Below are 21,269 nucleotides of genomic sequence, written 5' to 3' on the forward strand. Positions count from 1 at the left end.
TCCTATCTCTTTTTTTGTGATTCTAAGCGAATTTGCATTATGGCTTAAGGAGTTAAGGCTTAGCTTTTTTGGTAAACTGTTGTAACAGATATTTTTCTTTCTTGGTTATGCTTTGGCCCTTCTTGTGCTTGAGATGATGCTATGTGAATAATATTATAATTTTTTTTACCTTTCCTTCTATTATAAAAATAAAAAGTAATGCATAGGTTAATGAGCAAATAAAATTTCTATACGTTTATCGATTTGGCTTGTTAATTCTTTTTTTTGGTAGTGATTTGGCTTGTTAATTCTACTTAACGGTCATAAGCACATGGGACGCCTTCTTAAAAAATGAGTAATGTTTTTGAAGGAAAAAAATGAGTAATGTTATACCGCAAAATTGTGGAGCATGCACTTTTAAAAACCGGTTTTGTCTGATATACACAAGTAAAAATCCAATTTGGCATCATGTAAATTTATTGATTCAATTGTGAAAACTAACTTATGCATGATGTAAGTCTTATCCTTATCTACCATCGAATTGGCCTCAAGAAACACATGTGAAAATTTGAAAATTCTTAACTAATTCGATAGTTTATCACTGTTGTTGTTCACGATTCACCAGTGTTAATGCAGTAATCAAATGATAGAGGGATTAAGAGAAAAAGAATAGCATTTATTCGAGGTTGAAACTGATTATTTAATTGAGTTAAATGGTCTCAATACAACAATCTCATTTATACTAGTTAGCTGTATTAACAGTTTAACAAACTGACCCAAAAAATAGAAGTCTGTAATTTCATAATCGACTTCTATATTACCATGCTGAATTGTGCATTAACCACAATAACTAGTTGTTTTTGGAGAGATAGATAGTTCAACTGATTTGAGTTAAAAGATTAAAAGAGTGGAGGTGTTAATGTGTCCCGGGCTTAAGTCCTCGCAATGAGAAAAATACCAACATAATAATTAACGTACTAACATTTGTTTTTTTTAAAAAAAAAAGTTGTTTATGGATTATGAAAAAAATGTTTTGAAAAAGAATTTTCAAAACCGAATATATTATTGGATTAGGTCGTAGACTACGTGTTCACACTGATTTTTGGTAAACAACCGCTAGTTTAAAAATTAATTACTTGCAAGATCAACTAGTAAATCTTAAGGACATATTGTGTTTTTTTATTTTCCAGAAATTTATTATTGTTCTCGAAGAACATAGAAAAAGTATGAAGATAACTGTCGAATCTAACCCAGTTAAATATGTCGAAGTTACTTTCAAATAAGACTAAGAGTGTGTTTGGATGGGGGAATGTTTTGAGGGAATGTAATGTTACGAGGGAATTCAAATACTTTGAGGTGAATTCCATTGTTTGGATGGGAGAATGTAATGTAATGTTGAGGAAATGTAATGCTATGAGAGAATTCAAATACTTTGAGGTAAATTGCCTAGAATTTTAAATTCTTTAAAATTTTCAAATTACCTCATCCAAGCACACTCTAAAGGAAATTGCTCGAAATAAACAAGTAAATTGCAAAGACATTTAAGAAAACAAACTTAAATTGCATTGATTGAATGTAAATTGGTACACATGTTCATACATTGCAACTTGCGACTTGTTTCTCTCTTGAATGCGGATAGTTCGAGTGTAAGTTTTGTGTATGATTGGATTGTGACCCTTTTCCCCTAAGGAAAAACTACTATTTATACTAATAGAAATAACTACCTACATTAAGATTTGAAACTACAACTACTATAAACGGACATCAGATATCCGTTCGATTCGAAATTCAAACATCTGTCTCTTGAAAACATATGTTGCTTGACTTTATCCAGAAACGAACTGCTCTTCGATATTTTTTCCGTCTGTCGAACTGAAATCTACGTTTCGAGCATTTCCAGCAAGTCCAACCTTCGATCAAATATCTAGATATGAAAGCCTCATTATTTCTTTCAATTTATAAGGTCAACCTTAGTTTGATTTCATTTAAGATAGCCTTAAAAATATAGGCTAACACTACGTCACTCTCTTTAAAACGTTGTCGCACATGTGGTAATTAATTTTTGCGTGCATTAGCACCCGTTTCACAAAATTGGGTACTCAAAGACAAAATCTTGGAGTCCAACTTCTACTATATAAACACTAATAGTTGGTGCTAATTTTCTGATGCAGGACTTTCACTATTTTCAATTGACACAGTAGTTTAAAGTTTTAAGACTCGGTGTCTCCTCTTCAATTTCCCATCAATTCAAAGTGAAGTTCCAACACTAGTTCATTTGCACATTATTACATCTATAATTAATTGAAATGTTTGAAGAAGATAAAATAATTGAACGTCTTCAAAAAAAAGAAAAAACACGAATAAGAACTTTAAAAGGCTAAATGAGTCGATGCCCATCAATGTTTATCTTGTTTTGGTTGATATTTATGGTATTTCATATTCAAATGCAATTGAGTGCATAATCTGTAAAGGAAATCAAATCACTTGGACGAGGAGCTGCCACCACATGAAGAGAGTAATACAACCCAGTTTTTAGCTTTTAATTTTGTTTCTCTCTTTAATTCATTTAGTTGTACGTTTCTTTGTACTTTAATGCATTAAAGTATATGAAACTTATATATTGCTGAAATATTAGAGACCAACATAAATGCGGCAAAATATTAGAGACTATTAAGTACGAGAGAATAATACTTGGGAGACTAAACCTTTGAATCTTAAGAGATCCACCACCATGTTTGCGTTACCTGGCAGTCTTAAACAAAAATCAATCCTTTTCATTTTTCTGTTTGATTCTTTATTTATTTATGTTGGATAGACTTATCTACTAGTAGAAATAACACTTTCCTATTAAATGGCTATAAAAAATAACACTTGTTTACTCAAATAAATAATAACTATCGCTAGGTTCAAATAAATAGAGTATTGTTTTGTCCAACCAATATTGCTCCCCAAACTCGTTCGGGCAATGAAAACATAAATTCTTGTTGGGTAAATTGAGTTGCAAGCAAATCATACCAAATATCAACCCACTCTTTAGGTACAGTAAATATTTTTTCTGTTTAAAATTCTCTATGTCTTGAAGAAGTATCCTTTCGGAGGCATAGAGCACATGATTAGGCTGCATTCTGTTTGGTGGGGTAAATCCTTTTAACTTTGTCACGACCCAAAATTCTAATCGTGACCGACATACAAACTAATGCAACCTAGTCCAGCAAGCCTAATGACCAAATTTGACAAACACTAAATAAGCATTTTCTAAACTAACTGAGTTCACAATAATAATTACTGAAATTTCAACCAAATATCCTCTGTAATTTCAATGTTTCCAAAAGAAGAATTCTGTTTATAAACCTGTATCATCAGCAAGAATCTCAAAGGACATATCTAGATTTTGGACAACTGAAAATAAGACATTCATAGACTCCCAAATAGTTGTAGATACACCAACTCAACATATACATAGACAAAAGAGCCATCCATCAAGGAGGCCTACCGAAAGAGCAGCGACACTGCTGAAACTTCGAGTCTACTAAACTTTTGAAACCTAAATATCAATACACAGAACAAGACAGTTAAGTGATATAAACTGCCATTAAGCCAAGGCAGAGAAGTTAATTTGTCATATATAGAGAAACTACTCACTTGCACTCCAGAAACTCTTGAGACCAACTCAGAAACATCAACAGAAGTCTTAGATATTCATCATTGCAAGCATTGGTATCGGCTGATTAAATAATGAACATGAAAAAACAGATTGTCACATTAATATTTGGTTCACCTAGCATATTTTGTTCGAGAGGAATGCTCAAAATTTCCTAAGAGATAGGATTATGTTGTTTAATAGGATATAGAACTAGAGTATTGCTTTTTTCAAACACAAATCGGAGTATTGTCATATAAAGAAACTACTTACTTGCTCAGAATCTCTTGAGAGCAACTCAGAAATATCAATTGAAGAAGCCTCTGTATATCTTACTAACCCATCGGTAAAAGTATCACCTGATTAAACATGAAAAAATATACTGTCACATAAGCATTTGTTTCACCTAGCATATTTTGTTCGAGAGGAATGCCCATAAATTTGTACGAGACTGGATTGTGTTTTTAAATGGGATACAGAACTAGAGTGTTGGTTTTTTCACACACAAAAACTGGAGTCCTAATAAAAGATGTTACAAGGCAATTTGAACATCCATTGTTGAAGAGACTTGCAGAAGGACTTCACATTTGTTTCATCTAATGTGAACAGACTGTCACACTAACATTTGTTTCACCTAGCATATTTTGTTGGAATGCCCATAAACTCGTCAGACTGGATTGTGTTGTTTAATGGGATATTATATAGAACTAAACTATTGGTTTTTTCACACACAAACTGGAATTCCAATAAAGGATGTTACAAGGCAACTGAAGTGACACACAGAAAGACTTCAGTGTTAAGCATTTTTTTCAGCCGTTATGGCTCCTTTCTTCTTTATAGGTTTATCAGATGCAGTTTTCAGTATTTTCGAGCCCTCAAATGAAATTTACTCACCAATAAAAAAATATATTAACATTTTCAAACAACTTATACCACCAACAACAGATTCATGAAAAAGAGCAATTTAGAATTCAGGAAATGTGGCATATGCTATGAGAGAAGAGTAGAACCTGGTGCATTAATGACATCATGTATAGCGACTATTTCTCCAGCATGAGCTTCTTGAATTACCTGTCAATTTGGGAGAAGAATCCCGATTAGAATTTAAAAAGAGATATTGCAGAACAATCATACAAAAGTTCTCCAACAACATTCAATATTAATGAAGATCCACAAATCATGGTGAAAATCTAAAAACTGACCCCCACCTCATCACAAGTCATCCCGATCATATGAGGAACCTGCATTTGCAGAAAAGAAAGGCTTCAGCTACAAAATCACTAGCCTAAATGTGCAATAAATGAAGTGCACACCACTGCGTATTGTTTTCAATCAAGTTTCATGCCTCATTAAAGAAGTAAAAGCTAAAATTAGAATTTTGAAGAGTTATGGGACACAGTTATACAAAAGTTCTCCAAAGATATTCAATTTAATGGGAATATCCACAACTAGTGATGAAAATCTAAAAACAAACCCCCAAATCATCCTTTCGTGGCTCAGTCGAATAAGGAACCTGCATTTGCAGAGAAGAAATGCGTCAGGCATAAAATCACTAATGTAAAATCAATACAAATGAAAGCAGAGACATGAAAATGATTTTATGAGTGCACACCGCTGCACATTGTTTTCAATCATATTTCTTGCTTCATTAAATTAGTAAAAGCTAAAATTAGAATTTAAAGAGATATGGCAGAACAATTATATAAATGTTCTCCAAAGACATTCGGTTTAATGGGAAGATCCACAATTCATGGTGAAAATGTAAAAACTAACCCCACCTCATTATTCAACCCAATCACATAAGGAACCTGCATTTTCAAAGAAGAAAGGCTTCAGCCACAAAATCACCAGTCTCAAAATGCTATAAATGAAAGCAGAAATACAAAAATGATCTTATGAGTGCACCGAGCACACCACTGCTTATTGTTTTCAATCATGTTTCGTGCCTCATTAAATAAGTAAAAGCTAAAATTAAAATTTATATAGATATGGATGAACATTTATACAAAAGTTCTGCAAAGACATTTGATTTAATGGGAAGATCCACAAATCATGGTGAAAATCTAAAAACTAACCCCCATCTCATCCTCTTTGAGTTCATACGAATATGGAACCTGCATTTGCAGAGAAGAAGGGTTTCAGTCAAACAATGACTAGCTCAAAATGCAATAAGCGAAAACAGAGAAATGTAAATGATCTTATGCGTGCACAACACTGTATATTGTTTTCAATCATGTTTCATGCCTCATTAAAACTAGTAAAGTCTAAAATCAGAATTTAAAAAGCGACATGGCAGAACAGATATACAAAAGTTCTCCAAAGACATTCAATTTTATAGGAAGATCCACAAATCATGGCGAAAATCTAAAAACTAACCCCGATCTCATCTTTTCGCACCTCAATCGAATCAGGAACCTGCATTTGCAAAGAAGAAAGACTTCAGCAACAAAATCACAAGTCTCAAAATACAATAAATGAAAGAAGATACATGAAAATGATCTTATGAGTGCACACCACCGCATATCGTTTACAATTATTTTTCATACCTCATTAAACTGGTATAAGCTAAAACAAGTAGAAGATTTTGTTGTAGCAATATTTAAACTTACCGATTCACGCACCAAGCCCAAAGAGTGTTGCTGGGCGTGACGGCCGATTCACGCACCAAAGCCCAAAGAGTGCTGGGCGTGACAGGGGTGTATTGGGAAAAATCCATGTCCCACATCGGATAGATAAGACTCTTGATAAATAAGACTCTTGATGAGAGTTTATATAGAGGAGACAATCCTCACCTTACGAACCGGTTTTTAAGGATGAGTTAGGCCTCCAATTTCATTATAAACTCATACTGTGTCAGGGACTTGAATTCATGGAATAGTCAAAAATGGATAATCTGAGGTAAATTACTATTAAAAGATCCCATCATTTGGTATATCTTTGTTATTCATTCTTCCTAAGACAGAACTTAATTACAACAACTATAATTGTAGGTTATCATGAATGTCATCTTAAATTGAGCCATAATTTATAAAAAATGAACTAATTGAGTAACAGAAAACCAAGATTGTAGTAAAAAAGAAAAGCAGATCTACAACATAAAACACCATGTGCACAAAACCAATGCAATGAAAGTAGAATAGTGAAGAGCCTTAAACTTACCTTGAACGTCTTGCCAGTCTTAATGTTTGTAAGGAAATCTCCCTTCCGGAGCACACCCTCATAGATCCTTCACACAGTTAAAAAAAAGGAAGCAATACATATATGTATAAATTATGAGTCAGGATATACTAGGATATACTGACATCACGGATCAAATCTAAATTAAACCTTCAATATCTCTTTGTAGAAGGCTAATTAAATCAATAAAACCGTGGAATTGAAAATTCTCATGAAGTACATTAAACCTATAAAAATTCATAGATCTTTAAGTGATATGACCATCACATCATCTTATTTTAAACGTATAATACATACGTAAAAGATATGAAAATATCTATTATTAAAACATATATACCAACAAATGTCTAAATTGTTTGAATTTTAGTATACATGACCATAAACAAGATATAAGATGATTCAATTGTTGGATTGATTTAATTTGCCTTCTACCAATAATTTGCCTTCTAGATTTTATGTTAAAATGCTTGTCCAATTTACTAAATTGTCCTTATCCGTAGTTGGTGGAAAACTCAATCAAACACCTACGTTGAATTTTTTGGAATTGAATGAATTGTGTATTAGAAATAATAGCATTAAATAGTGTAAAAGTAGTGAAATTATATTTACAACAGTAACTAAGATTTCAAGCATTATTTTCGCTTATAATAATGTCCGTAGGTAGTGTATATATATATATATATATATATATATATATATATATATATATATATAAGACAACAAATAATTTGAAATAGGATTTAATCACATGCAAAGGTCACCGTACCTTAGATAAGTTATTACATCATACTTTCTCCTTAGTGTGAAAGCCAATGCCACAAGTGTATCCTGTTAAAATAGCCAGATAATATTCTTTTTTAGTATGTTAAAAAATAGCACAACACCATGTTTATCAAGAGTTAGTTGAACAGTGTGGTCTTTGCTATTATGAGGTGCCTAGGATTAGAGAGTGAATTAGTTTGATTGTAGAATTGTGCAGTTGTTTTTACTAAGAAGCGTAAGTTTGACCCTGAGATTACAAATTTGAACATTAGTCAATGGCTTTGTGAGAATGCCAGAGATTTGGCAAGAGTTTTTTTCTCAAAAACACAACAATTCAAGGTCCATGTGTTTGGTTCTAGAATGCCAAATCTGAATACGACTCAGTGAAAGTGCTTTGACTAATGCTATAAATGATTGGCGTATGGTTAGCTAGCCTAGGTTCTTTCCTCTATTAATAACACAGGCAATTCAAATAATCTCAATCAATTCTTTCTTTAAATCTGGTACCTTTTCCTCATTCTTAGATTGGATGGGATCAGAATTACTAGCTTCAATTGGACACGAACAATACTTACGCATACCATCCAAAAGTAGTTGCACCCCCTGTATTAGGAAAAACAAAAAGTAAAAAAAATATCTGACTGTTAAAATACAATATTAAGCGTTGGCTTGTATGTACTATTTAAGCCATCAAGCCAAAATCAATGTTATCAAGTAGTGGACATGGGGAGATTGCAATGAAGGATTTTCTGCAAACAGCCACGGCCAACTTGTGAAGGACGGCGGCCAATTTCATTCTATGGGGGAAATAGTGGCTGAGAAAGGAGGACACTGAGCCTTCTTCAATGGCTCACCATCTTCAATCGTTAACTAATGGTTCGACTATGGCCCTCACTCCTCCCAACTACCCATAGCTGGGCGTAACTAACTGGCCAACCAACCTAACCTAACAACTAACTCTCCTCCCTAACATACCTTTATTCCGTCTAGTATATTTCTAACACATCAAAGGTATATTTAGGCTTGAATCCAACATATGAACCAAGTCATGTTTAACCTCATTACCTCACTTAGGCCTAGAACTTAGGACACATGTATCGCATCGGTATTTTAAAAGACTTTTTTGCGATAAAAAATATTTGTGTGGTTTAAGCCAGCGAAGTGCACCTAAGCTGTGGAAAGTCTATATGTGACAAGAAATAGGTAGGAGCAGTGCTGACGTGGCAGTAGGCTCAGTATGAGAAGGTATGGTTTAGTTATGATAAATGTTATTAAGGAGTGCTATGAAAAAGGCGGGAGATTATGCAGAAGTTTGTTTGCTGTTTGTTAGGCAGAGAATTGTAATTTCTCTGTGGAGCTCAGCTCTTGGGTGAAATGGGCGTGTGTTCCCATCTACATTTTCAATTCCTAATTCAATAATAACAACACCTTCTCTACTCATGAAATATAGAATGTTCAAGTTTGTATCATATTGATAATCAACTAACTATAGAATGTTCAAGTTTGAATCATATTAGTGTTCAGACAGCCTAGGAGTGTGCTTGCATGTGAAAGAATATTACGAGGGTACAAAACATGATAGCAAGGAGGATGATATCCAAGTGGGATTGATGTCTAAAAAAATCATTATTAAGATAATTAATATCAAGAAGTTTAATAAAGTATAAAGAATATTAGGTCTCAAATTAGGAGTCCAAAGATCCCTTAAAGTCTAAACTAATTTTTGGACTATTGTTCTTAATTGGATTAACACAAATGATATGCTGTAGAAGTGCAAACCTCTAGGTGCTTTGTATCCTAATATACGTGTCAGCATTATAACAGAAGAAAGTTTCCAACATTTCAAAAGAATGGTAAAGCATAAATTAGATACCTACCGACATAACTATTACTATAGTAAGGGAATGGAAAAGCTTATAAAGTACCAGTAGCTTAGCTTTCAAAACAGCGGGATTCTTACTAGATTTTATCAGACAGATCTTGCTCATTTAGTATTAATTTTTTATTAAACATTATTCTAAGTAGATTTATATGACAATGATTACTCTTTTATTATTTATTTGACATAAGATTTGACCAGACCCAAATTTTTCAGTGTCATGGACCACTAGTAGTCATCATTCTCCTAAAAGAATCATACAAGTGAATTCAGTTTCCAAAGTGAAGTCTCTGGATGACCCAAACTAAATTAAATCATAATCATATTGATGAGTCAAGATTAAAAAAAAAAGAGTCTGCCTGAGTAAGAAATGGAGGGAATGATGGTAAAGAACATACAACGGAGAATTCAAGGCAGATCAATGGTTACCTCCTTTCCGGAAGTACTACCCATGAAGACCGGTATAAATTTCCTCGCTCTAGTTGCTCTACATATTGCTTCCTACACACAATAATAACAGAAAGAAAACTAGTTACAAAATAAGATTTGAAGATGTAGAGTGGGGGCAAATAACATGTTTTCGTATATCACACTATATCTGAAAATCCTTCCAGCACATACAATAATAACAAAAGGAAAACTATATACAAAATAAAATTTATAGATGAGGGGTGGGAGTGAAGTAACAACTTGTTTTCGTATATCACACTATCCGAAAATGCAAGTGCCTACAGTGGTGCAAGGACAAAAAATGGGTTTTCCAAATGATTTATATTATGTTTCACATACTATAATATGGTATCTTATTCAAGACACGTGCAACATTCTATACCATTACAAAAGGACATGTATGTGCTTTTTTTAGTTGAGACACATTTAGGATGCTCAAACTTCAACATCCTCAACACTTTAAGACAATATGTTGATAAACTATTTGTCAAAACAAAAACATATTTGAAATCTTCGCTAAATGTAAAGCCAAATAATTAGCATGCCAAACTCCGATGAAAAAAGAAAAGAAAAGACATTGTTACTCAACACACCTGAAGATCAGCTGCTGATATAGGCTTGTCACCATTGAAAGCTTCAGCAAGTTTATCGTCCACCTCGGACACAGTTTTTATAAGTTCATGCCTTTTTTCTGACACCAAGGCTTCCATATATCCAGGAACTAGCTCAGCGACAAGCTTTTCTCTGCAATAAGAAATAATTGAGTACTATGAAGAATAATCACAGGCATAACCAAAGCAAAAGTTAGAAACAGACCTATTTGAAGCATGAAAAAAATAGGCCTTTGATTGCACGAGATCAACAAGTCCCTTAAAACTATATCCCAAACCTATTGGAACTTGTAGGGCAGCACTATGATGCGGGAGCTTGGATCTTGCCTGAAAAATAAATCAAAATGTTCTACGGATAAGAACAACAATATGAATTTGAATTATAAGTAAAACTGAGAAATAATTATAAAAATGCCCAAGGTCAATAAAAATTAAATGTTACACGTTTCTAAATCTGAACTGAAGTTAGAAGCTCTGCATAGAATATAGACAAACTCACAGAAGATAATGTTACAGAAGTTCTCTAACTCTCTTTATGAAATAAACAAAATTGTTCAACTAGCAATAAAACTAGAAAACACATGATATCAATAGCATTGTGAAGCATCGCGATTGAGATGTATAAAACAAAATAGAAACAACAGCTCAACTCTGCTCCACTATCCTAGATTGACAATAGTGGCTTTCTCGCTATCTACTATACCGCTATAGCATTTTTGAAGTTCGGCGCTACAGGCCGCTTGCTATCTGGGATTAATAACATAATAATCATCTATGATGACCTCCAATCCATTAATCCTAAGTAAGTTTACCCGAATTACAACTTGCCACGGATTTGCTCCCGGCTGGTTAAGATTTCTGATGAATACGAGTCTTGGGATTTGATTTGTTAACTTTTGATTATCATCAGCAGTGGGGTGGCTCTGCAACCCATCAACAGCATCACTATCAAGAATAAGAACCGAACCAAAGGCAGGCAGAGCGCTCTGAACCTCAGCAGTGAAATCAACATGAGCAGGTTTACCAATTACGCTCATCTGAAATGACATATTTTAATGAAAGTAAATAGTATAAAAAAAAAAAATTAACTGAAGAATATGAGTTTATTGCCATGAATAATTCAAGCAAGAAAACCAAGAATATTATTGACTTTTGTATAAACAGCTTATAGCATTTTTGCAGTTTATAGTACAAGTGCTTATCATGACAAGCGCTTGTCATGATAAGCGCTTATGTGGAAGTTTTGATAAGCAATTTTGATAGCAAATGGTAAAATAACGTTAAATTGTTTCTGTATATGCTATAAGGTGTTTTCATAAGTCATCTTCGAAAAGTTATCAAAATAAGTTGAAAAAAGGCTTATGAAAATTATTATACCAACAGTCACACACAAAAGTTAACTCAAACAGTCTCAAAAGACTTATACCAGCAGACAAGGTAAAATAAGTCAATCCAAATAGGCTTATATATCAGTTTACTACTACTAATGCAGGCAAGAAACCCAGGAAAAATATGTGAGTTCTGTTGTTATGCTTGCATACTTGAAAAGACAATTTAGTTACTAAGTTATTACATCATACTTTCTCCTTAGTGTGAAAGTCAATGCCACAAGTGTATCCTGTTAAAATAGCCAAATAATATTCTTTTACAGTAGATTAAAAAATAGCACAACACCATGTTTATCAAGAGTTGGTGGAACAGTGTAGTCCTTGCCTAGGATTAGAGAGTGAATTAGTTTGAGTGTAGAATTGTGCAATTGTTTTTACTAAGAAGTGTAAGTTCGTCTCTGAGATTACAAAATTGAACATTAGTCAATGGCTTTGTGAGAATGCCAGAGATTTGGCAAGAGTTTTTTTTTCTCAAAAACACAACAAATCAAGGTCCATGTGTTTGGTTCTAGAATTTCAAATCTGGTTATGACTCAGAGCAAAATTGCTTTGACCAATTTCATAAATGATTAGCTAGCCTAGGTTCTTTCCTCTATTAATAATATAGGCAATTGAAATAATCTCATTCAATTCTTTCTTTGTATTTGATACCTTTTCCTCATTAATAGCTTCAGTTGGACACGGCAAATAGTTAAGCACACCATCCAAAAGTAGTTGCAGCCCCTGTACCAGAAAAAACAAAAAGTAAAAAATATCAGACTGTTAAAATACAAAATTAAGAGTTGGCTTGTATATATTATTCAAGCCAAAATCAATGTTATCAAATAGTAGACATGGGGAGATTGCAATGAAGGATTTTTTGCAAACAGCTACGACCAACTTGTGAAGGATGGCGGCAAGATGGAGTTTTATGGGGAAAATAGTGGCTACAAATGGAGGACATTAAGCCTTCTTCTAGGGTTCACCATCTGCAATCGTTAACTCCATCTAAAATAGCAGAAGCACTTACAAAGAAAGGAGCCTCAGTACAGACACAGAACCCCTCTCAATCTTTGTCAACAAACTAATGGCTCGACTATGGCCCTCACTCCACCCTACTCCCAACTACTCATAGCGGGGCGTAACTAACTGACCATTCAACCCAACCTAACAACTAACTCTCCTCCCTAGCATACCTTTATTCCGTCTAGTATATTTCTCACTTGGCAGTAGGCTCAGTATGAGAAGGTGTGATTTAGTTATGATTCCTGTTATTAAGGAGTGCTAAAAAGGGGGGAGGTTATGCAGGAGTTTGTTTGCTGTTTGTTAGGAAGAGAATTGTAATTTCTCTGTGGAGCTCAGCTCTTGGGTGGGTTGGGTGTGAGTTCCCATCTGCATTTGCAATTCCTAATTCAATAATACCAACACCTTTTCTACTCATTTTTGAGGCCTGCATCAATTAATCATTACATTTCAACAAGTCTTTTAAAATTCACATGACTTTTATATGCGAAAATAGTTTTTTAAAATCTCAATCCAATACAATGAGCATTGATGAAATATAGAATGTTCAAGTTTGTATCATATTAGTCTTCAGACATGCCTAAGAGTGTGCGTGCATGTGACAGAATATAACAGGGGTTCAAAACATGATAGCAAGTAGGATGATTACTAGTGGGATTGATGTCTAAAAAAATCATTATTAAGATAATTAATATCAAGAACTTTAATAAAATATAATGAATATTATGTCTCAAATTAGGAGTCCAAAGATCACTTAAAGTCTAAATTAATGTTTGATTATTGTTCTTCATAGTATTAACACAAATGACACGCTCTAGATTTGACCAGATCCAAATTTTTCAGCGTCATGGACCACTACTAGTCATCATTGTACAAAAAATGATCCAGGTGAATTCAGATTCCAAAGTGAAGTCTCTAGAAGACCGAAACTAAATAAAATTGTAATCATATTAATGAGTCAATTAAAACAGTTTTCCTCAGAAAGAAATGGGGGGAATGATGGTCAAGAACATATAACAAAGAATTCAAGGCAATTCAACGGTTACCTTATACTTGAATGCACTACCCATGAAAACCGGTACAAATTTATGTGCTATGGTTGCCCTACGAATTGCTTCCTACACAACAATAACAAAAAGAAAACTAGTTACCAAATAAGATTTGAAGATGGGGGGGGGGGGGGGGGCAAAGTAACAACTGGTTTTCGTATATCACACTATATTTGAAAATGCTTCCTACACACACAATAATAATAAAGAGAAAACCTATATACAAAATAAAATTTATAGATGGGAGTGAGAGCGAAGTAACAACAGGTTTTCGTATATCACACTATCTGAAAATGCACGTGCCTACAGTGGTGCAAGGACAAAAAGTTGGTTTTCCAAAGGATTTATATTATGTTTCACATGCTATATTATGGTATCTTAGTTGAGACCCATGCAACATTCCATTCCATTACAAAATGAAATGTATGTGCTTTTTTTAGTTGAGACACATTTAGGAAGTTCAAACTTCAACATCCTCACTTCAAGACAATATGTTGATAAACTATTTGTCAAAACAAAAACATCTGATAAATCTTTGCTAAATGTAAAACCAAATAATATGCATGCAAAACTCCAATGGAAAAAAAAAAAAAAAAGACATTGTTTTTCAACACACCTCAAGATCAGCTGCTGAGATGGGATTGTCACTGCTAAAAGCTTCAGCAAGTTTATCGTCCACCTCGGACACAGTTTTTATAAGGTCACGCCTTTTTCTTGACACCAAGGATTCCATATTTCTAGGAACTTCTTCAACAACAACCTTTTCACTGCAATAAGAAATGGATTGAGTAATTTGAAGAATGACCACAAGCATAACCAATGCAAGAGATTCAGAAACAGACCCATTTGAAGCATGAAAAAAGTAGGCCTTTGATTGCACGAGATCAACAAGTCCCTTAAAACTATCTCCCAAGCCTATTGGAACTTGTAGTGCAGCACTGTGATGCTGAAGCTTGGATCTTGTCTGCAAAATAAATAAAATGTTATATGGATAAGAACAACAATATGAATTTGAATTATAAGTAAAACTGATAAATTATTATAAAAATGCCCAAGGTCAATAAAAATTAAATATTATACGTTTCTAAATCTGAACTGAAGTTAGATGGTCTGTGTATTGAATATAGAGAAACACACACAAGATTATGTTATTGAAGTTCTCTTTAAAAATAAACAAAATTGTTCAACTAGCAATGAAACTACAAAACACATGTTATCAATAGCAGTGTGAAGCATAGGGAATGTGACGTAGGTATGACACAAAATAGAAATAATAGCTCAACTTTGCTTCACTATCCTAGATTGACAATAGTGGCTTTCTTGCTATCTACTATACCGCTATAGCATTTTTGGGGTTCGGCGCTACATGCCGCTTGCTATCTAGGATTAACAACATAATAGTCATCTATAATGACCTCAAATCCATTAATCTAAGTAAGTTTACCTGATCTACAACTTCCCACGGATCTGCTCTCTTATGGTCAAGATTGTTGATGAACACAAGTCTTGGAAGTTGAAATTCCATCATTTGCTTATCAACAGAAATGGACTGGGTTTTCACTCCACCAACACTAGAAAGAACAAGAACTGCACCGTCAAAGGCACACAGAGCATTCTTAACCTCAGTAGTGAAATCAACACGAGCAGGTGTGTCAATCACGGTCATCTGCAAGGAGGACATATTTTAAATAAAGTCAATAGTATAAAAAAACATCAACTGAAGAATATACGAGTTTACTACGTAAGCAAGAAAACCAACAATATTATTATTATGGACTTTTGTATAAACAGCTTATAGTGTTTTTGCAGTTTATAGCACAAGAGCTTACCCAGAACATAAGGTTTGATAAGCAATTTTTACAGCAAATGATAAAATAAAGTGAAATTGTTTTTGTTTATGGTATAAGTTGTTTTCATAAGTTATGAGAATAAGTTGAAAAAGGCTTATGAAAATTTTGAAAAGTTATATACATACCAAACAGTCTCACAGAAAAGTTAACCCAGACAGTCTCAAAAAAACACGTTTAAGTTATGAAAATAATTTTATGAAAATTGTGATAAGCTATTGTCTAACACCGAAACAGTGTGAGAAAGTTATAGAAGCAGAGAAAATGTGAACTAATGCAGGAAAAGAAAGTGTATGATTAAATTAGTACCTTATAGTTTTGTCTGTTGAAGAAGGTGATATCTGCAGGGATAGAATGGGAAATGGGATTAGACATCCAGTTCATTCGAACATGGTGTCGACCTCCCTGATTCTGATTGAAAAGATTCCGCCATGACTGATTTTTATGATAAGACTTATAGAACTTTTCAATTTTCTTTGTTTCTTTTTGAGCTTCCTTGCTCTTTTGAATATCACCGGCGTATAGCCAGTATCTCTCAGTCATCCTCATTTCGGAAGGATCCAAGAGACCAGATATCCAGACGTTGCGAATCTGCTCCATTGGTTCAGACATGGTTGCTGCTGCTGCGTTTCAACTTCTTTTGTTGATAGAAAACAATAGAATGAAATGGAATTGCGTGCTATGTAAAACCCTTTGGGTAAAACCCTTCCTTGGGGGTGCGTAGGTTTACAGTGTGTGAGGCTGATCTTCGTACTATACTCACACCTCATCGTTCGTTTCAATTCCCGCTTCTTCTTCATTCTCTCAGGTCTTTTTCTGTCGTCTAGCGTCAAACGCTGCCGTATGCAACACGCATTACAAATTACTTTACTACTTCATCCTTTTTATTTTCCCAATGATTACAATCATTAAATTAAGTAATAAAAATGTTACTACTATGTTTTTCCTCTCATCATTATTACTAAAAAATATCACTTTTATATTTATTGAATAACTAATTTAAACAATTTTTTTTTTTTTTATTATTATAGTGAGCAGATGAAGTATTGCGGTCGTGGTTTAAAACTCATACTCAATCTGATCACTGTTATAAGCAAAACTCCGTTTTTAGATACATTAAATATTCAATGTATCTAAAAAGTGAAATTTTGCTTATAATAGTGACCGGATGAAGTATATCTTACTTTTTTTTACTTACTTATTCATCTTAAGAGTTGAATTTCTAATCACAGAATTACTTATAGTGAATTTGAGTAAAAGAGCGATAACAACTACCTGAGAGGAAATCGTCGCGGAAAGTGCGAGGGAAAGAGCGATCAGCGCGACGACGATCAGCAACATTGGACTCATTAGAGTGTTCATCGTACTAGCGCATGGTGTTAGTGTTGAATGAACGGGAAACAGAAGAGGCAACGGGATAGAGAGACCTATAGAGGAGGCCGCGGGAGAAAATTCAACGTTGACGGTGGCGGTCGAGTCAACGACGGCCAATGAACTCAATCAAGTAGATGCGAGTCGAGTCGACAAAAGAATATCCCGTTCACCTTCAATCTAATTTTCCTCTTCCCTTTTTCTTCATCAGGTTTTGAGTTATTTTTTAAATCGGAATTATATTTTTATTTTTTATTTTTGCTCTTTTAATTTTACTAAGAGGTTTTCACATAAATAATATTTTTACTTTGTTCTTTTTGTGTTTCTATCATCTTAGCTAACGTTATTTTTGACTTGTTTAGATGATGGGATCAATTACATATTTAATCAATGATTGTATTATCAACACTGTAGATCATTATTCCAATTGTTTTGATTTTGTCATATTATTTATAAATATTTTACCATTTTGTGCTAGTAATTTTAATTTGGATATTGTGAGTTTTTTCGTGAGTTTTTTCTTTTTTCCATTTTTTGTAGGATGTAAAATTTATATTTGTTTAAATGAACGAATATTGTTTCTCTTAGGGGAAAACCGTCATTTAACCCAGAAGAAGAAAAAAATTATCCAAAAAAATCCTATTAATATTGTAAAAATACAAATGGAATTGTGAAGATGTTTAAAATTTTCTTGTTTCATTTCCATAATATTTATGTTTAAATTTTTTTTTTGTGGTTGCATATTGTAGGTACAAGGTTTCATTTCTCAACTAATATTTTTTTTACGAGCAACGGTTAGAGATCGAATCTCTGATTATTTATTTGAGAGGTAAGATCCTTTATCATTTGGATCAGTTCATTTGCTTATAGTTAAATTTAATTTTTAATATTCATATCATATGTTTTAAATTTAAATATGATAAAGAAATGGGTTGTTAAGTGAATTTGTACACACTAGAATACTTTTTTAAAAAAAATATTATATGCTTGGTTTTTATTTTATCTAGTCATTTGGATGTGATCCAACACAGGTTGAGTCTTTCTCGTGTATAATATGATAAATCAACTAGTAACGTCTTTCTTTCCATTGATTATGCAAAGTTTCCTCTTGTTTGCAAATGTTCTGCCTCATAATAAAAGCACCACTATGCGCGTACAGGTTCCATTAAGTCAGTTTGTCTTATAGTTAGTTGAAGGTAAAAATTTGAACTTTTATTTCTAGAATTCATTAAACACTTTATTATTTAACTTACTTTTAAAAATCTATCCAAACATAAAATCAATTCTTCTTCAATTCACTTATTGTCATAATCAATTTACTCAAATTAATGTGTCTCAATGTACAACCAAACATGCACTAACACAAAGCAAACCTTTTTTTCTATTTTGAGTGTAACCAATTTTTTATTTCCATGATCTCTGATTCATTTTTTCCCATTTTGCACAAAACACTGTTGAGCCACACATGTCTCTTTCGTTCTTGTACCCTCCTTTTCCCAATTAAGCTTTAGTCTTCACCAAAATTTCACTCCATAAAAAAGGAGAGCCTTGTAACAAACCCAAATAGCAGCCTAATTAATGAGCCTAATATGAAAACACAATATAATTATGGCCTAGGTAACTAGAGATCTATGAGTCATTGAGGAGAGAAGGAAGTAGCCAAATAAAGAGATTCAACAACAAAATAAAAAGGTCAAACAATATAAATGCTATATTCATCAATGTATCATGATTTATGTAACCCACATTACATCCACCACTATAATAATATTTCTTAACAACTCCACCTTGTTTAAATGAATTAATATCGTTTTTTAGGTAAAAACCATCATTGCACCGGAAAAAAAAAATTATACCCCCATTTATATTAAAATACAAATGGAATTGTGAAAATATTTAGTTTATTTTTCTTGGTTCGTTTTCATAATATTTATGTTTAAGTTTTCTCTTGATATAAAATTTTACCTTTTGAACTAACTTTTTTCGACATGCAATAGTCATAGATCAAACCGAGGTTCAAATCTTTTATCATTTGGATGAATCTATTATGAGTATTTAAATTTAAGTTTTAATATTCATATCCTATGTTTTAAATTTAAATATGATAAAAAAATGTGTTGTTAAAAGTAAATTTGTACACACTATTCGTCGGCAAGACAATATTTTGAAACCACGATAAATGACTTTGAATGATATTTTGAGACGCATATGATTCAAACATTATCAACTTACCTCGCGAAAGACTGCGCTCTATTGTGAGTACCATACAGGGGCAGACCTCTTCAAGGCACATTGTGGCAAGTGCCACACCGGCCTAGGTCCCCCCCTTTTTTTATATTTATATATGTGTCTATATTTTTACTTATATATTAATATAAAGACATATTTTTTTTTGTAATTTATACACGTGTCTATATTTTTACTCGTATATTAACAAGATGACCTATTTTTTAAATTTATACATGTGTCTATTTTAACTTATATATTTACACGAGGACCGATTTTTTTTTAATTTATACACGTCTCTATATTTTTACTCATATTTAATATGGAAATAAATTTTTGTACAATTTGTACATATGTCTATATTTTTATAATTTTTACGCAATTGCGACCTGCTTTAAAAAAAGAGCACAACGCGCTCACCCGCCCGTATACATGGGTATCATGCTAGAACATTCGATTCATCTCTTGCAACCTATATAGAAAGAGATGTTCTTAGAACAATTAGTAATGATATAATTTTAGTTCATTTTCAACAAATAAAAAATATATTATTTTCTTTATAATTTTCGTTGCTACAACTATTTTTAATATAACTTTTTATTAAATACAATATTATTTAATTATTTAACAACAAAAAAGTTGCCCCACTATTATTTTGAGTCCAGATCCGCCCCTAGTACCATAGGATACTTGGATAAGGAAGGAACACCCCAAGATGGGGAGCAACCTCACACCCAAAGAAGAAATGCTGGTTTGCATCTCTATAATTTTTTTTAGCTATTGAACTAGTACTATTTTTTTGGAGGCGCTTAATTATATACAGAAACCAACAACTGAGTTTCTCTTTGACAGACATGATAAAATGTGCCAAATGCGCATATTGAAAACCATATCTATGCAAATATGAACAATGTTATTATAATGGGATATGAAAATTGTCCCAATGATTTGGGACACCGTTTCAACAATATGCGAGGTTTGTTATCAATATAAAACAAGTATTGAATCATGACGAGAGTGTTTCTTTGTCTCATTTGGTATTTGGGTTAGGAGATGCTGAACTACATACAAAATCTTTTATGTTAGAGATGCCAGGGCAAGAGCTTCTTTTCTAATCATTATTTTCGTGGCATCAATCATTTGAAAAAGCTAACTTATAATTATTATGATGCTATTTAGCTTCAGAAGGTTATTTACAAATTTTATAATTTACCTTCATGGCGACGCTGCTATTCTAACTTACGTGTTTGTCTCATCTATATATGAACTCAGGGAAATATCTTTCTGGACAATGAGATGGGGATAGCAATAGAGCAAACGAGAGGCGTATAAAGGGTTCTTTCGTTGTTGCATATCTTGACAGATTTTATCATACTATTTTGTATATTATTTGCAACTTTAGAGATTTTGATCTTCCTTAGCCAAACCATCTTCGTTCATTTACTATGAGTTGGACCCATTCCTTTTTTTTTTTTTTTTTTTTGAAACCAGCTTGGTGATTGAGGTAAAGTGAGAAGCATTAAACTTTAGAGGATTGCTATTCTTTACGAACTAATGATGCACGAAAGCGAAGAAAAAGCCTGTTTCATTTTTATACAATTATTCGCTTCCTTGTGGTTTGTTTTCGTACAAACCAGCATTTTCCTAACTTTATTAGTAGACCAAAACTATTTCTTTCCCCTACATGAGAAATTAATCCAATTTTTTTTATTTTTATCAAGTAGTTTAGTGGTAAAAATTCATACATTTTAAATGTGTAAAAATGGTGAGTTAAGTTCAAGAAGACTAATACAAAACAATTTAATCAATATACTAATATTTTTTTCAATCGATTTTTTTTCTTTCTAATATTGAACCATGAATAATCAATCATACTGGCCATCCAATT

General features: G+C 32.9%; 1 protein-coding gene across 2 annotated transcripts; it reads right to left on the minus strand.

Annotated features, from left to right (window-relative positions):
* Positions 1–3,244: 3,244 nt before the first annotated feature.
* LOC11416910 (elongation factor G-2, mitochondrial) lies at positions 3,245–16,529 on the minus strand. Of its 2 annotated transcripts, XM_024776330.2 has the most exons (22): positions 16,094–16,529; positions 15,382–15,603; positions 14,780–14,901; positions 14,554–14,704; positions 13,935–14,006; positions 12,538–12,609; positions 11,311–11,535; positions 10,704–10,825; positions 10,481–10,631; positions 9,867–9,938; positions 8,066–8,161; positions 7,563–7,624; positions 6,779–6,845; positions 5,996–6,034; positions 5,695–5,733; positions 5,398–5,427; positions 5,094–5,132; positions 4,828–4,860; positions 4,630–4,690; positions 3,893–3,978; positions 3,622–3,703; positions 3,245–3,523 (listed from the first exon to the last, which is right to left on the minus strand). In XM_024776330.2, the coding sequence occupies exons 1-21, from the start codon at positions 16,394–16,396 to the stop codon at positions 3,671–3,673; spliced, it is 2,097 nt and encodes a 698-aa protein (XP_024632098.1). In that variant the 5' UTR covers positions 16,397–16,529; the 3' UTR covers positions 3,245–3,523; positions 3,622–3,670. The 2 variants fall into 2 exon arrangements, with proteins under 2 accessions (XP_024632098.1, XP_039686319.1); XM_039830385.1 differs by lacking the exon at positions 3,622–3,703.
* Between the last annotated feature and the right edge of the window lie 4,740 nt (positions 16,530–21,269).

Source organism: Medicago truncatula, chromosome 2 (genome assembly GCF_003473485.1).
Source record: "Medicago truncatula cultivar Jemalong A17 chromosome 2, MtrunA17r5.0-ANR, whole genome shotgun sequence".
Taxonomy (NCBI): Eukaryota; Viridiplantae; Streptophyta; class Magnoliopsida; order Fabales; family Fabaceae; genus Medicago; species Medicago truncatula.

Excerpts from the sequence above, each read along its gene's own strand:
- LOC11416910 (XM_024776330.2), bottom strand. The coding sequence starts at position 16,396 with ATGTCTGAACCAATGGAGCAGATTCGCAACGTCTGGATATCTGGTCTC. Across the intron at positions 11,536-12,537 it reads AAGCTATTAATGAGGAAAAG|ATGAGCGTAATTGGTAAACC; the intron begins GTATCAAATACA and ends ATGTCATTTCAG. Across the intron at positions 5,734-5,995 it reads TGCGAAAAGATGAGATCGGG|GTTCCATATTCGTATGAACT; the intron begins GTTAGTTTTTAG and ends CTGCAAATGCAG.